Source organism: Camelus dromedarius, chromosome 12 (assembly GCF_036321535.1).
Source record: "Camelus dromedarius isolate mCamDro1 chromosome 12, mCamDro1.pat, whole genome shotgun sequence".
Classification (NCBI taxonomy): Eukaryota; Metazoa; Chordata; class Mammalia; order Artiodactyla; family Camelidae; genus Camelus; species Camelus dromedarius.
In genome coordinates, this window is record NC_087447.1 from 2,254,736 (window position 1) to 2,269,962 (window position 15,227).

Consider the following 15,227-nt stretch of genomic DNA (forward strand, 5'->3'; position numbering starts at 1 on the left):
TCAGTAACATTTACTGAAGGGATGGATAAATACACACTGAGAAACATACTTGACAGCAAGCCATCAAACTGGTAGCCAGAGGGTGTTTTTCTTACTTAATATATTAAAGAGGTGTCTCTAAGGTGACTTCAGATTTGGGCAGAAGAGAACTCTGGACACAGGTGTGATGTATAAAACATTTTCCTCACTGTTATGCTAAAAAAGCAGCCTTGCCAAGCTGTTAGGACAGGTGTCCACAGAGACTCTGTGACACAGCCACACGAAGTTCTAAAAACAAACTTCACGAACACAGGTCTAACAGTCTTCAAAGATGCCTGGACACACCCCCACTCACCAAAAACAAGCCACATCAAACACAATGCATAACCGGCTGTGGCCCTCAGGGCAATCCGCAAAAGTCTCCCACTCGACCCCTGGAAGCTACAGGGATACCAGGGTGGCGTCAAGATCTTCCAAGAGCTGCTCACCCAGGAGGTGCCAGGGCTCCTCATGAAGGCCTGAGACATTCCCACACCCAAAGCCAGTTCTCTATGGGCTCAAATACACAAGCGGGGCGCAGGGGTGGGCGCAGGAAGCCAACAGCTGGAACGTCTAGTGCTGTTTACTGAAGTAATAAGGCTGGGCTCTTGTCGCCGACTAAAATTTTAAACTCCAATAAACAAAGTCCGTTTTGGCTTACCTGTTATCTGCCATCTGAATGCTTTTATCCCCTACAAATTAAAAAAGAAATAACGTTACTAAGTATTCAGAAACAAAAAATGTTCAAATGTACTCTTTTGACAGTGATTTACTGTGGGGGATGAGGATCTCCTAAGGAGGGGCTCGAGGAACTTTCTGGGGTGCCGGAAATGCTCTAGACCTTGAGAGGGGTACTGGTTACTTGGATACATACACTTGTCAAAACCCATCAAATTACACACTTGAGGGGGGAGGATACAGCTCAGTGGTAGAGCACACGCTTAGCATTACAAGGTCCTGGGTTCAGTCCCCACAACCTCCTCCAAAAATAAGTAAATAAGTAAGCCTAATTACCCCCTCACCAAAAATAGAAAGTAAAAGTAAAAAAGTAACTATACACTTAGGATCTGTGTTTCAGTGCAAGCACGTTTTATTTATAAAAAATTTCTCTTGTTGGCACTCAAATGACCAGACTTCAGAACAAAGACAATCAATTTGAACTTGCCTGATCTCTATATTAAGTTTAGTTTAAAGTAATCCAGAGCATTTACTGGTGTTCATATTGCCTTTCAAACTCTAACTCAGCGGGCGGTTTTACTTTGCTGTGTTCTATCAGCTCCACACGGAAGGCGTGGGGCTTGCGTAAAACGTACGTAACATCCTCAGTATGACCCCACTTCCACAAGACACGTATGAAGAAGGATTTACAGCCTAGAAGACTTTCACCTACAGGTGTTAAAGGTGGGTTCTAGGATATTAACTTCTTGAACAGAACATTCTATTAGTACAATTTCAAACCCTATCTAAACGCATAGCTATAGAGTCAGGTTTGGGGATGGAACTGCTTATTCCCAGACGTAGGAAATACACTTCAGAGCCCCTCTGAAGGGTGGTTCCCAGCCGACAGCTGGTCGACGTCTCATTCTTAGGCATCTGAGAGAAGCCCAAACCCCTAAATCAGTGCTTCAGGGTCAAACAAAACAAGAATAACCCTTCATACTTAAGAAAAGCAGCTCCAGTTAAAATTTATGAACTACAACTGTTCTGTATTTAACTCAACCGCATCTTTCTTAGGCCATTTTGTTTCAGAATAAAACATGTCAACTACCTTTAAAGTTAAAAATACTACATAAATGTTACATTATTTTTTTCAAAAAGCTAAATGAATTAAGGAAGCAAATAAAAACCAGAAGGAAAAAAAAAAAAACCCTTCAAGGGTCCCTATCACTGCTGAGTCCAGAGTCAGTCCACCCAGAAACCCCCAGGCTCCCCAGCTCAGCTCCTCTGCAGTTTGCTGCATGCACACAGCTGCACCTGGGGTATTCACTCCCAAGCTAGTATGTTCTGCTTTTTCATATATTATAAATGCAAAGCATGAGACACACAGAGGTTGGTCTTCAAAGTAACACCTGACAACAAAATTTCAAGAGCAAATACATCTACCTGTTACCGGCTGTTAAACACTGAGGTTTCCCCTGCGATACACCTCTGATACCATCTGTACAAACACGTCTTAGTTTACATGAGATCTTATCCCGAGTTGTCCTGTATCGAGACGGCAATAGCAGGATTTCCGGGTCAAAGACCGTAAGTGGATCGGGTACCTACTGCCAAAAAGGTTCCAGGCAACTCTAATTTGTCCACATAATTAAACTCTCCATCGTCTAACTAACACATCCAACTGCACCTTCTGTGCAGACCACATACACACCAAATACTCTCCCGCGGCAGCTGTCACTGCCAGCCTGATGGACCAAGTCCAGTTCTCACCACCCAATTCCAACACCTCCTGTACCAATGACAGTACCTACGGGGTAGGTACTTCCTACGTCTCATACCCTCACCAACCCTGGCAGAGAGGAGACACTCCCAGCATACAGGAGGACACCAAGGACGAGGAGGGTGAAATGCCTAGCCCACGGCCACCTGGCTAGTTAAGATGTGGACTTGGGTTTGTCAACCTGAAAGAAAGGAGGTAAATGAAGGCAAACGTGAGTTACCAGAAAGCAAGTTTATTCGGGAATCGCAGAGAAACCGCGATTCGGGACACGCCGACTACAGCGAGCTACAGGTGAGTCTACTGAAGGCGCAGCAGGGGTCGCTTCCATTGGCAGAGTGGAAAAGGGGAAAACCCCACTAGGGGTCAGCAGCAAGTCCACTGGTTCCAAGATGGGGAGAGATTCTTGGCAGATACTCACTGTCTAGAAGGTAAGTTTTGATCTTTTGTAAATCAAACTTTTATGGGAAATCAGTCCCACCATCTTTGACTCTGTTTTCTGAGAACACATGCACGAGACTCTCCACTTCACAGCCTTTGGTTTCATTTCAGATTAAAATCCTTTCACGTTCCTCCCTTTTGATCAAGCTCTTTCACAGGAAGTGTCACCGGTCAACCTTACTGTACGGGAATCTCACTTAATCAAAGGTGTCACTGGCCCCAGTGGATTATGTGTCACTTGGAGCAGAGGAGACCCATCCTTGGATGTCTCGTCCCACAGAGAAGGGAAACCACAAGTGGCTATCTGGCCTCATCTGAGCAATGAAACAATCCTTGAGAAATGGGGAATCTCAGTTGTGTTCCTCCAAGGTGGTCAGTTCAGTTTCAGGATAAGCCTTTACTCTGTATTTACATCTGGTAGTAAGAACTTTATTCTGTACACACATCTGGGAGAAAGACATTTGCCCGCTGGTACAAGACAGCAGAAATTTAATTATGTGGACTATACCCAAGGCCAGAAGTTGAATTACAGCTACCGACTGGAATAAACTTCTCAACCTGTTTCCCCAGCTGTCCACGTTTAATAGGTCAAAAATGTCCCAGGACCCTCGGGTTTGGCCTATTTCAGTTAACAGTCTGATGCTATCTTTCATTATTTGTAGTTCCTGTGTGAATTCCCCCAATATGTTAACATAAAAACAGCATTCCTCCTTGAGCTGGACACAGGTTTAGGGCGCTGTGGTTTTCAGACTGCTGCTGCTAGGCTGTCCATTTGGGTTTGCTGATGTTCAAAGACTCGCACAACCATTAAAGGTAGCAGCCATGACTGTGGAGAGATTCTGAACTGCCTTCTCAAGCTCCGCTACTCCAACCAAAGGGGAAAAGGCCTGGGCAAAGGCACGTCCAAGTCTCCATCTACCACGGGGGCATCTGTAGGCGTCCACCCAAAGCTGTATCCATCCCAGCCACGCTGTGCGCTTGTAAGCTGGTAGGAGAAAGGGTCAAGATTGGTGGTGATGGAAGGCGGGGTTTCCCTGACTTCAGCATCAGGAGGGATGGCAATGACTCTAGCGTCCTTTCCACGGAAGGGGTGTGGAGAGGGCATTCCTTCCACACAGGAAGTAACAACCAGTGCCTTTAAAGATAGGGTTCAGTGGGCCCTTTTGTCCAGATTTCTTTTCCTGGAATAAAAAAGATCTCATGATCAAAACCAGTCATTTATATAAACACATGATAAGTGGTTTCGTTAGCGGTCAGAACGGTTAGAGGGGCTTCTTAGGTTTCAGTATGCGTGGAGTAATGGGTGCGTCTGCCTGCGGCAGGTGGCGTCCCGACGGAGGACTGGGGGTGCTCCAGGGAGAACACAGGCCGGCTTAAGTCTCCACCACTCAGCAGATTTTTGATCAATTCCCTATGAGGTACCACTGAAGGAAGCACACCAGCTTCCCACCTCCTGGTATCATTACCCTTTTCATTATCCCACCAAAGAGACCCATTAGTCTCCTAGATTCCAGTGGGGAATAGATTCATGACCATCTGAGTCATACACAATCATTACAAGCATTCAGCAGGAGGCAGCCTAGAGACTCACCCGTCCCATTAATGTTCCTAAAACAAGAGCAAGGTTTTGGGTTAAGAGTCTGGACTGTATGGGTGGGGAGGCACCCCATGGAATGCTGTAATATCAGATGCCAACTTACCAGAAGAGAGGATATATACAGCTGCGAAGGCATGAAAGGAAAATCCTCCATCTCTGCCAGACAAACCTCCCGCCATCCTTCTAAGGATAACGGCCAGGCTTCCAGTTCGGGTTCATCATGAGTGTTACCGACACTGGTGCAACCAACAGTGAGGTTGGTGGAAATCAGTTTTTATAAGGTGGGAGCAAAGGGGTGCATCACAGCCAAACTAGGGGGTGGCAAGGAGGTCAGAGAAAAGACAATTACAACTTCAAGCAGCATGCCTTGGTTGTGTGATACAGAACGGGGTAAAGTGAGAGGTTACATCTCTGAAGAGCCGTCTACTGGTGTTTGCTTCAGTCAAAGGGTTCAGCTTTAGGTCCTGAGCTGCAATGCAGGTCCACTTGGGTCTGGGGGCCTTTTTAAGATGGGAACACGTGAATCCAGGAGCCTAACCCCTGGAGCTTGGTGGCACAGGGGTTAGTCCATAACACCTGGTAGGGGTCCTTCCAATGAGGTGGGGGGAGTCTTTATGGAGAAGCCTCTGTCTCCAGACTGTAAAGAGACATCTTCATCTCCTGGGAGCATGCTGTGGAAAGGGTATTTCACTACAGCATAACCTCAGACCTGTGCAAATGTGATGTGTGCGCCGTTTTATTAGCTGGTCAAAGGAAGCAGGGGCTAAATGCACAGGCCGTCCATGACTATTTTCAAAGGGTGAGAATTTATGAATCCCAAATGGAGGAGATCCAAGATTTGGAAAAACCAGGGCAGTACTTTTGGCCAATGTATTTGAAGGAATTCAACTAATTTAGCCAACAGAATCTTTGTAACTCCATTCGTGTATTGAGCCAGTACTGACAATTGAGGATGATAAGCCTGGTAGGAGGGTAGAACTGGCCACACAGCACGGTGACAGGAGTCCTCTGGTCACTATGGAGTTCCAGGGCGGGGGTTGGGGGGTGATCTTTTCTAAAAGGACTTCAGCTACAGAAGAGAGAGTCACCGTTCTACGTGAAAACATGCAAACCGTTACTAGAACATATTTACATCCACAAGCTGGGGGCAACCGTATGAAATCCACTTGCCACAACTTTAACAGCCTGTTGAGGAAACTGTCCGTCCTGGGGTGGGACCAGCAGGCCTCCCTGGGGTTAATTCAGGACAGGTACAAGTATGACAAGCGCTCTTTGTGGACTCGCTGCTGTTTCTCTACCAATGACCACTTACAAAGGCTGCCGTCTTCTCAGTGGCCAATGGTTTAATTCACATACAGTGGTCAGTAAGGGAAGTTTCAGATTTTCTGGCAGGACCAGCTTATTACTGGGTTCAAACCACAGTCCCTGTTCTTTGCGGGTGTATTGACCAGCCTTCAGATTTCCAGCTGTGCTTTTCTTTCAGAGGCCAGCGGTTGTCCACTCCTGGTAGTTCCCTTAGGTCCCTGCAGGGGAAGAGCCTTCGGGCCATGACGGAGCTTTGGTCTGTGGGTGCCGTATGAGAGGGTTTTTGCAGAGGTGTCAGCAAGGCGTTTTCCTTTAGCTTCCAGGAACCAGACCTGCAGAGCTCAGGCACTTCAACGACAGCGAGAGCTACTGGCAGCAGCATGAATTCCACCAGATTCTGAACATTCTTAATTTGGTCTCCACTGGAAGTGGGGAAACACTTGTTTCCATAACACTCCAAACTAATGCACCACTCTAAAGGCATACTAGCTATCAATTGATGTTTCCTGTCTTGCCTGAGGGAGAGCACACAGGCACACCTCGGAGATACTGCAGGTTTGGTTCCAGACCACCTCAGTAAAGCGAACGTCACAATAAAGCAAGTCACGTGAATTTTTTGGTGTCTACATTGTACTGCAGTTTGTTGAGTGTGCAACAGCATAATAGCTTAGATAACAATGTACATACTTTAATTTAAAAATACTTTACTGCTAAAAAATGCTAACCACCATCTGAGTCTTCAGCAAGTTGTAGTAACATCAAAGATCACCGATCACCATAACAAATTTAACAGTATTGCAAGGATTACTCAAATGTGGCAGATATACCAAGAGGGCAAGTGCTGCTGGAAAAATGGTGCCAACCGACTTGCTTGACACAGGGTTGTCACAAACCTTCAATTTATAAAAAAGATCTGCGAAGCACAACGAGGTGCCCCTGTACGACTCAGCTTGCTGAGCTGAAGCAGCTGAAGGTAAGGGGACAGCCTCAGTGATCTTGAAAGGAGCCGGTAACATGTGCCCAGCACAAAACTTACCATCTTTATTTTTTATGTGGGAGACACTGATAAACCACGCAAGATCAGGATTCATCAAGGGGGTTTCCTGTAAATAGTCACGAGCGGTCCACAGGTGACCCACCAAAGTCAGGGTCCCAGGGAATTTCATCAGGAGAGGAGGGGGGACGGGTGCAGACTTGACACCTGAGACTGCTACAGTGAATGAGAGTGACTGAGCCAGTGAGGAAGACTTCACTGTGGGGGGAGGGTAGAATGGCTTGCTGCGAGGTGCTGAGTGTGGTGTGCATTCAAGGGAGCCTCAATGGTCCGAGGTGCACAGATGGCAGTTTACCCAAAGGGCGCAGCAGGCAGCTCTAAGGCACGAGCTACCCTCAGGCCAGGGCTCTAACTGTTGGCCCCAGTAACGCAGGGCGGGTGATAGCCCCATGTTTTTCCCATAAACGTTCTGACGACATCCCTTCCTCCTCATATACCAAAAAGAAAAAGCGCAGCTGATGATTTGGGCATCCAAAGGTAGGTGGATTTATTAAGCTTTTCCTCAAAGGCTAAGCTACCCTGGTCAGCCCCAACACTGGGGGCAGGTCTGGGGTTCTTCAGAAGGCATTTGGAGGAGAGTCACTACGGAGAAGTTTGGAATCCAACTGCAACAATAACCAGTTAGCCCAAGAAAACCCCACAGCTGACATTTGGTTTGGGGTCTGGAAAGTTTAAAATACCTTGATGTCTACTGGGATCCAGGTGTAGTCCCTGTTCTGAGAGTAAATATCTAAGTATCGAACCAGAGTTCAGAAAAATTGCAATTTTTCCTTAGAGAACTTGTATCTCTTAATGTCTAAGATTTTTAACAGGTGAACAGTGTCTTTCTGTGGGAATTTTGGGAGGCAAGCAAAGAAGCAAACCATCTACATATTGCAGTAAGGTGGAGCCTCCAGAGAATTCTATGTCATTTAAGCTGGCCTTTAAACTCTGTCAGAGAAGCAGCCTGAGTGAAGCCCTGAAGCGTGACTGTCCAAGTGCACTGTGGCCTCCCAGGTAACGGCGAAGAGATACTGATTACCTTCAGCAACAGCAATACCAAAAAACACACTGGATAAGTCAACCACAGTGAAAAAGCGGCTTCTGGTCTAGACGGGTGCCAAAAGCACGTGGGCATAAGGGACGACAGGACAGCAAGGACAGCACTGCTGTCTGTCGCCAGAGGTCTTGGCCACTGAGAGTTTTACAGGTAAAACAGGGGCATGATCAGACTGGGGCAAGGCTTAGTGAGTCCTTGGGCTTACAGTCCTCTGGACAGAATTTATGCCCGTACGATTTCTTTATTTACAGGCTACCACTTTATTCTTCAGAGAGGTTCTGAGGGGTCAATCTGGATCTCAACGGAAGAGGCACCATGAATTCTGCCTACGTCTGCTGAGGATTCTGCCCGAAGAGCAGTGGGGATTGATACCCGGTTTAGTGGGGGGGGGGGTGTAAGTCCAAGGTTTGCTCTTCTCTGGTCTTCAGTGTATTAAAGGCAAAGGGGCTGAATTCTCCTCAGTGCTGATCAGAATTAAAAGGATGCCTCCCCCTTCTGAGAGAAAGGATGGCAGTGTGCCACTTCTCCAGGAGTCTCCTCCTAGTAAACTAAGTATGGGAGCCAAACTGACGGGGAGAAATGAGTGCTCTGCACAAGCCCCAGACAAAAAGGTATGGCTGAGGCTAGGGCCTCGCTGCAGCCCGAGGGACAACGCGCTGAACACGCGCACTACTCTGAGGAAGAAACTGTTTAACTGCAGTTAGGTTGGGCACTGGCAGAGCAGCCCCATGCCTATCACTGCTGTCAGGAACTTGTCTCCCATGTGGAAAGCAATCTCCCCCAGCCTAAACTTAAAGGCACGACAGGGAACATGTGTGTCCTCTGAGCTCCAACACTGGAGTGGGTTTGGCTGTTGGTTCTTGGAGGATTGCAACTGTTTGGATTTCAATTTACAGCAATCTTTTTTCCAACGGCCAGGTTTGCTTCGGAGTCTCCATCTGCTGGAGTTGTCTTTCTTTTGATATCATATTATGGGTACTAGGTAACTGACCGGCCAGATTGACGACATCAGGGTAGACACAGTCTCCAATTCTATACAGGTTCTTCTGACGAACAGATTAACTCCTTGGTTAGGTCATTTACAAACATGGAGTTAAAAGCCCCCTGGGTGGAGTCAGCACCCACTAGAAGCCTGAAATTCCGCTTGAACATGATTTGGGGCCTGCCAAAACAGCTACGGACAGGTACAGCATGCTTCTGGATGCATGCCTGCATCTTCCAGTCCCTGGACTTGGGGGAGGCTCTAGGGGCGGCTTCATGTTGTCTTTTGGCTGTATGGAGAGCTTGGTCACACAACACGGCAGGTGGCTGGTTTAGTTTAAGCCTTAGCTAATGTTCAGGGTTTTCTCCACCAGTTGTTTTAATCCAGTGCTGGGTTTGCCTTATTTTAGGCAAGCATGTGGACTGACTGGTAGACTGCAGAGATCAAGGTGGCAAGTCAGGGTTTACAGTACTGAATTTCTCACCAAAGAGGCTCCTAAGCTACCTTGGGAAAGTTCCTTAGTTACAGCCCTAAACTTGACCTTTGCCCAAGGGGTGCAGGAAACTTGCTGTGGTCCAGTGTTGAAAGAGGAGGTTTTAATGGACTTGGCTGGTGAGGTTTCAGAGACAGGAAAGCAAGGAAGTTCAGACAGAGGGGAGGGGAAGGAGGCAGCAAAGAGATACACAGAAGATGTGGAGCAGTGGGGGTAGACGGGACCTCAGCTCGCACTAAGATACAGAGGCCTCTCACATTTTTAAAAATCCATCTTTAGCTGTTTATTTGCTTGCAAATAAACAGGATTTTGGGATTTGGAAACAGGATTTTGTAAGAAGGCAATTTAAGAATCCTGAACACATTCAGGAGCCTCCAGATAACAATTAAAATAATGACCCCATTTGAATGGTTTAATCTGGTAGCCAGGGTCTTGGTTTGATGTTTGGGGAGATCAAAGGTTCCCTACAATGGCCAGTGGAGTTCTAAGTTATCCTTAGTAAGACTGGTCCATTTTACTAACTGTCTTAGCAAAGGTCCTCAATGTGTCCCCATGAGATAAGTAAACGATTAAAATTAACTTGAACGTCATCAATATGTTTCTGTAAGACTTGAGAATTTCAATATAGTCTATAATTCTTATTAGGTTAGGATGGTAGTTAAACGAACCCCACAGCATAATTATTTGGCTCACGTAAGTCAGAGCACTAGTGACCGCACCCTGTCAACCTAATATGAAGCCTGGTCAGCCCCAGGGAACAGCTCCAAGCCCTGCAAGGACACCAGATCATATTTTGGTTTAGGACCACAACAGAGGGGCAAACAGGCCAGCTACTCATCTAATTCCAAGAAGGAGTTAGGACATCCCCGAAGGACACCACAACATCACCCACAAAACCTGGCCAGTATAGGAAGCCCTGGCTGAGGCAGCCCGGAGCTAGTCCATTTTGCTCTAATCTGTGGATCCCTTACCCAGTCTTTATCATTACATTCCTTAGTATTAGCAAGTAATTACGTAGGAATTAACAAACCAGCAGGTAAGTGAAAATATATCTAAAGTAAACAACCAGATAACTATGTAAATATCTGAACTACTGGCAAAAGCAATCGCAAATCAACACACCCTTCAATATACTTGTTATCTCTTATTGAAAAAAAGTGTTCAGATCCTAAACTCATATAAGCAGTCTCAAACTTACGTTCAAACTGATTTCAATCATGTGTAAAGACTGATAACCTTTTTTTTTTAAGAGTTCTGAATTGGTACTTTACTTTTTATTTGACAATTAATTATCTTTATATACCAGGGTCTTTTATATTTCATCTTCTAGTGTCCCCATTGTAAGCATTAGAAGCACTGGTTTTTTTTTTTGGAGGGGGGTATATATATTTTTTCATTGAAGTATAGTCAGTTTACAATGTTGTGTCAATTTCTGGTGTATACAGAATAATGCTTCAGTCATACATATACATACATATATTCTTTTTCACCATAAGTTACTGTAAGATACTGAACACAGTTTCCTGTGCTACACAGGATGAACCTGTTACGTATAAGACTGATAATCCAATACATATGCACTTCCTTTTTCTTTTGGTATGATAAAAAAAAATTTATTTTAAAAAAATCACACATACTACATAGATAAACCAAGACTGGCAAATAGTTAACTACTGCTGCTGAGAGTTAGGTAGTTAGGTATGGGGAATCACTACTTTTGGATAGGCTGAAAACTTTTTATTATCATGTAAAAAAAAAAAGAATGGATGAACAACACATTTGTCCCCCCGCTGAAGAACAAGCGCAGGAAAGCACGGGCCTGTCTACCTGCTCAACGCAGCAGTGCCTGTGGCAGGAGACAGTGGCCAAGCAATCTGCCTGCCTCATTCACTCACTGCTGCTGAGCGAGTCTGCCTGTGTTACACGTACACAGCACGGGGTCAGGGATCCCATGCATACCTGAGCCTCTCCCAAGCAGGTTCTGAAGACACACAGGAAGTCATGCCTGCTTAGAAGATCTAACTGTCATGACACAACAGTGGACTGTCTCTTCAGAAGCTTGCTAGAGACCAAGCCCTCAGTTTTCAGGAAGAAAGTAAAAAACAATTTCCCTTCCTTAACCAAAGCATTCCAGGGGTAGGGTACAGCTCAGTGGTAGAGCGCATGCTTAGCATACACAAGGTCTTGGGTTCAATCCCCAGTACCTCCTCTAAATAGATAAATAAATAAATAAATAACCAACCCTCATTACCTCCCCCCAAAATAGTAAAATGAATTAAAAAATAAATTTAAAAAAATGTAAAAGAAACAAGTGAAATTAATTTAAAAATAAAACCCAAAACATTCCACTTTTTACTCAAGACACAGTGGTTCTTCACTGCTATAGTTCCAATTTCCCCCTCCACTCTTCTCTCTGCAGCTCATTAGTATATGACTGAATGAGTCAAACATTTGAAAGTTTTTCTTAATCCAAGGTCACCAAAGCTCTTCCTCTCCACCCCATTTACAACGGCCATCACCCAAGTCCCCACTCCTCCCTACTTCTCTTCTCAAAAACACCTACCACTACTCAACTAGCTCGCCTGTCACCCACCGTGGAGTGCACGCCAGCAAGGCCTTTTGTCCGCTTTGCTCAGCACCCCAGAACCTAGAAGCGTGCCTCACAGACTGAAGGCCTCCGTGAATGAAAGAACAAATAGATGTGAAGCACTGCAAGCTACTTTGTGATAAAAGGGCAAAAATGATGTTCTAACTTACAATACAACTACATGCTTATCACCTTTGTACAGATTTAAGCTGTATAATCCATCTTTCTACTGCACAACTACTAAACAGAAGCCATCTTACCTCATTTTTGAATAGACTTTTTGAGATAATAAAATGAACAGTACAAACACTGAAAAAAAAAGTCTCATGACCCAGAATGGAAGCACATTTAAGAACAACAGTGACAGGGTATACCTGTAAGAGGAAATGTAAGGCTACACAGCAGGTGACCAAGATCAGAAAGCAGAATTCACAAAGTGATCTTTTGTAGTTTTCTTACTACAGAAATATACTGCTGCTCTTGTTGCTAACTATTCATGAAATTTAAAATTCAATGGCAAACAATGTAAAGCAGCCCTGTCATCTCTGAAAAGGGCAGGGGAGAAAACCAATGGTTGTCAAATAAAAACAAACCTATGTCATCACAAACTATTTCTTGGAAACTGTCGTAACAGTCCAACACAAAATTCTTCACTACCCATTAATAAGGGTTTCCTTTGTGCTCAAGGGAAAAAAAATCTCACAACTGCAGTTTAGGAAGGCAAGTATTCACTAAACTAGGAGATATGGTTCAAAGTAAGCTAAGGCCAGAGAAGAGCGACTTCCTGCAGTAACTCTGCATCAACAACATTCTATTTCTGAAATTATCCCAATGGTAGGACAGACAAACTAAGTGGTTTATCAGCCTTTTACTTTGGATGCCTAAACACAATTCCTCTTTTTTTTTTTAATGAATGAAGTCTTTGAGCTTCTTCGATTTATTTATTTATTTGGGGGACAGATTAGGTTTCTTTCTTTATTTTTAGAGGAGGTATGCGGATTGTACCAAGGACCTCATGCATGCTAAGCATGCTACCACTTGAGCTATACCCTCCCCCCATTTCCCTTTAAAAAACAAAAAAGTGAGGGGACGGGTATAGCTCAGTGGTAGAGTGCACGCCTAGCATGCAGGAGGTCCTGGGTTCAATCCCCAGTACCTCTACTAAGTAAATAAACCTAATTATCTCCCCTCCAAAACATAAACAAATAAAAATAAAAAACAAAAAAGTAAGCACTCCTTAGATAACAATCCCAGACCAATCGCCCAACAAACTCCTCACTGCTGCCTTATTATTCAAACCGGCCATCACTGGGAGCACTGGTTCTTCCCCATTTCATACAGCTGATACCCTCCTGCCCAGATACTATTCTTCAAAAACAAACAAACAAGAAAACTGGGTTCACTGGCAAATTTTTTGGAAGTACAACATGAACTTATCGAAACAGTTTTAAACCACTGTAAAACTGTGGGCAATGAACAAAAAGGAAGAAAAACACTCTGAAAATGAGTAACTCTGAACTTTGTTATCTCATGTATACACGTGCATTTGAGGTCACCTCCTCCTGAAGCCAGAAGACTATCAACTGCTCCAATGAAGGAAAGTGGAGAAGGCTTCAGTCTGAACCCCAGCTGCTCAGAGAACTGCAGATACAGGGAATTAATGTGCTCTCAATATCAGGCTGCTAAAAATCCTGACAGGTTAATGGAACTATTTTAACTGAAGATTCAAGTATAAATTCAGACTGCAATGTGTTGATGAACACATTCCAACTCTAAGCACTCAATTTCTGTAAAATTATGAACTACCTCATACAGAGAAAAATCTCTAAACTCAAAATACCACAGAAGAGTCTGATCATCTAAACCATCAATTCACAAAACTACAATGCCTGGATATTTTCAGAGGACAACAATCCCAAAACACATGTATTCTTTCCAGAATTCAGCTCACTGAGGTTATCAAATCAAAAATGACAAACCCAGCCATGGTACAGAACCCATTCAACGTCTCCACTTGCTGTTCTACGTATCATTTTCAAAGATAGTGTCACATAAGTACTTAGATGTTATCTCATGATCCAGAGGCACATTCAATCACAAACACTTGAAATTAGTAACACCGTTCAACCAGGGGAGGAAAAAAAAAGAAAAAAAGACTGCAAATGTATGTGTACTAACAGGTATTTAAGACAGCACTACACAATTAAAGTTACTTTGTATAATTATAAACAATTATTTTGAGAATAATTATTCTCATACCATGAGACAAGGTCTTAAGCTTCTAGTGAAAATGTCCCTAAGTAAACCTGGGAAGGTTACAATTTCTATTTTTATTTTATCTTTAAAATTAATTTCTGTTGCTACTTTAATTCTATAAGAAATTAAGCTTTGCAATGTTTTTTTGACCAATAGTCATACCCTCAGTTGTCTTCCAAATTTCAGAACAAAAATGATAACTTACCTTCAAAAGATGAAAGAAAAAACTTTCCTTCTCCCAAAACAAGTTAAAAAAAAAAAAAGGAAGAAAGAAAGAAAAGAAGAAAAAGAAAAAAAGTAGCTAGCAGATTCGAGAAAATTCATTTTCTGGGTTATTTTTCCTGTCAACTCTACCTTAATAAAGTTAACCACTGATAACTTTAATTTTTAAACCATCTCCCTCTGCTTTAGTCACTCATTTAATCTTTTAAACATATCCCTACTCTATTACCACCTTTCTCAGGAGTTCATTTTACATTTGTGTATTATTTATCCCACTAGCAATTGTTAATAATCAATCTGAAATTATTTCCAGATTCTATTATGGGAAGCATTCAGCATTCTGGGGAATCACACTTTGGAGCTGGAAGTGATCGACCAGCTAAAATTCTCAAAAACTAGTCTTCTGTTAGGTTCAGTGCAATAATAACAATTTCTTATTAAAACTTCCTTTATTTTCTATACAGAAACAGTAAAACTGGGCAAAGTGAAAACCGCCTGCCTTACAGGGCCTCAAGCTTCCTCAGTGGTTAAAAGGAACAGTACTTATCTCATAAGGTTATCAGACTATTATTGTGAGTTGACGCAGCCAAAGAGATTATCGGAGGTCACGGTGTGCAGTACAGTCACTAGACATCTCGAGGTACAGTTACTACTGCAGGAAGGCAGGAACTTTGAAAAGGACAATTTTAAGTTCCACGACTTCCCCTGCTTGCTTGTACGAGAGAATTTTCACAAGCCTGTATGCATGCTTTACACCTACACGCAGGTAAAGCAGAGTGAGCATGTGAACCAAAGC

General features: G+C 43.8%; 1 protein-coding gene across 1 annotated transcript in view; it reads right to left on the minus strand.

The window, feature by feature from the left end:
• NAP1L4 (nucleosome assembly protein 1 like 4) overlaps positions 1-15,227 on the minus strand; it is a 43,840-nt gene that overhangs the window by 27,527 nt on the left and 1,086 nt on the right. Inside the window, exon 2 of the mRNA XM_031448520.2 lies at positions 680-710. Within this exon, the coding sequence (XP_031304380.1) occupies positions 680-693 (14 nt within the window). The 5' untranslated portion in view covers positions 694-710. The remainder of the gene's footprint in view (positions 1-679; positions 711-15,227) is intronic.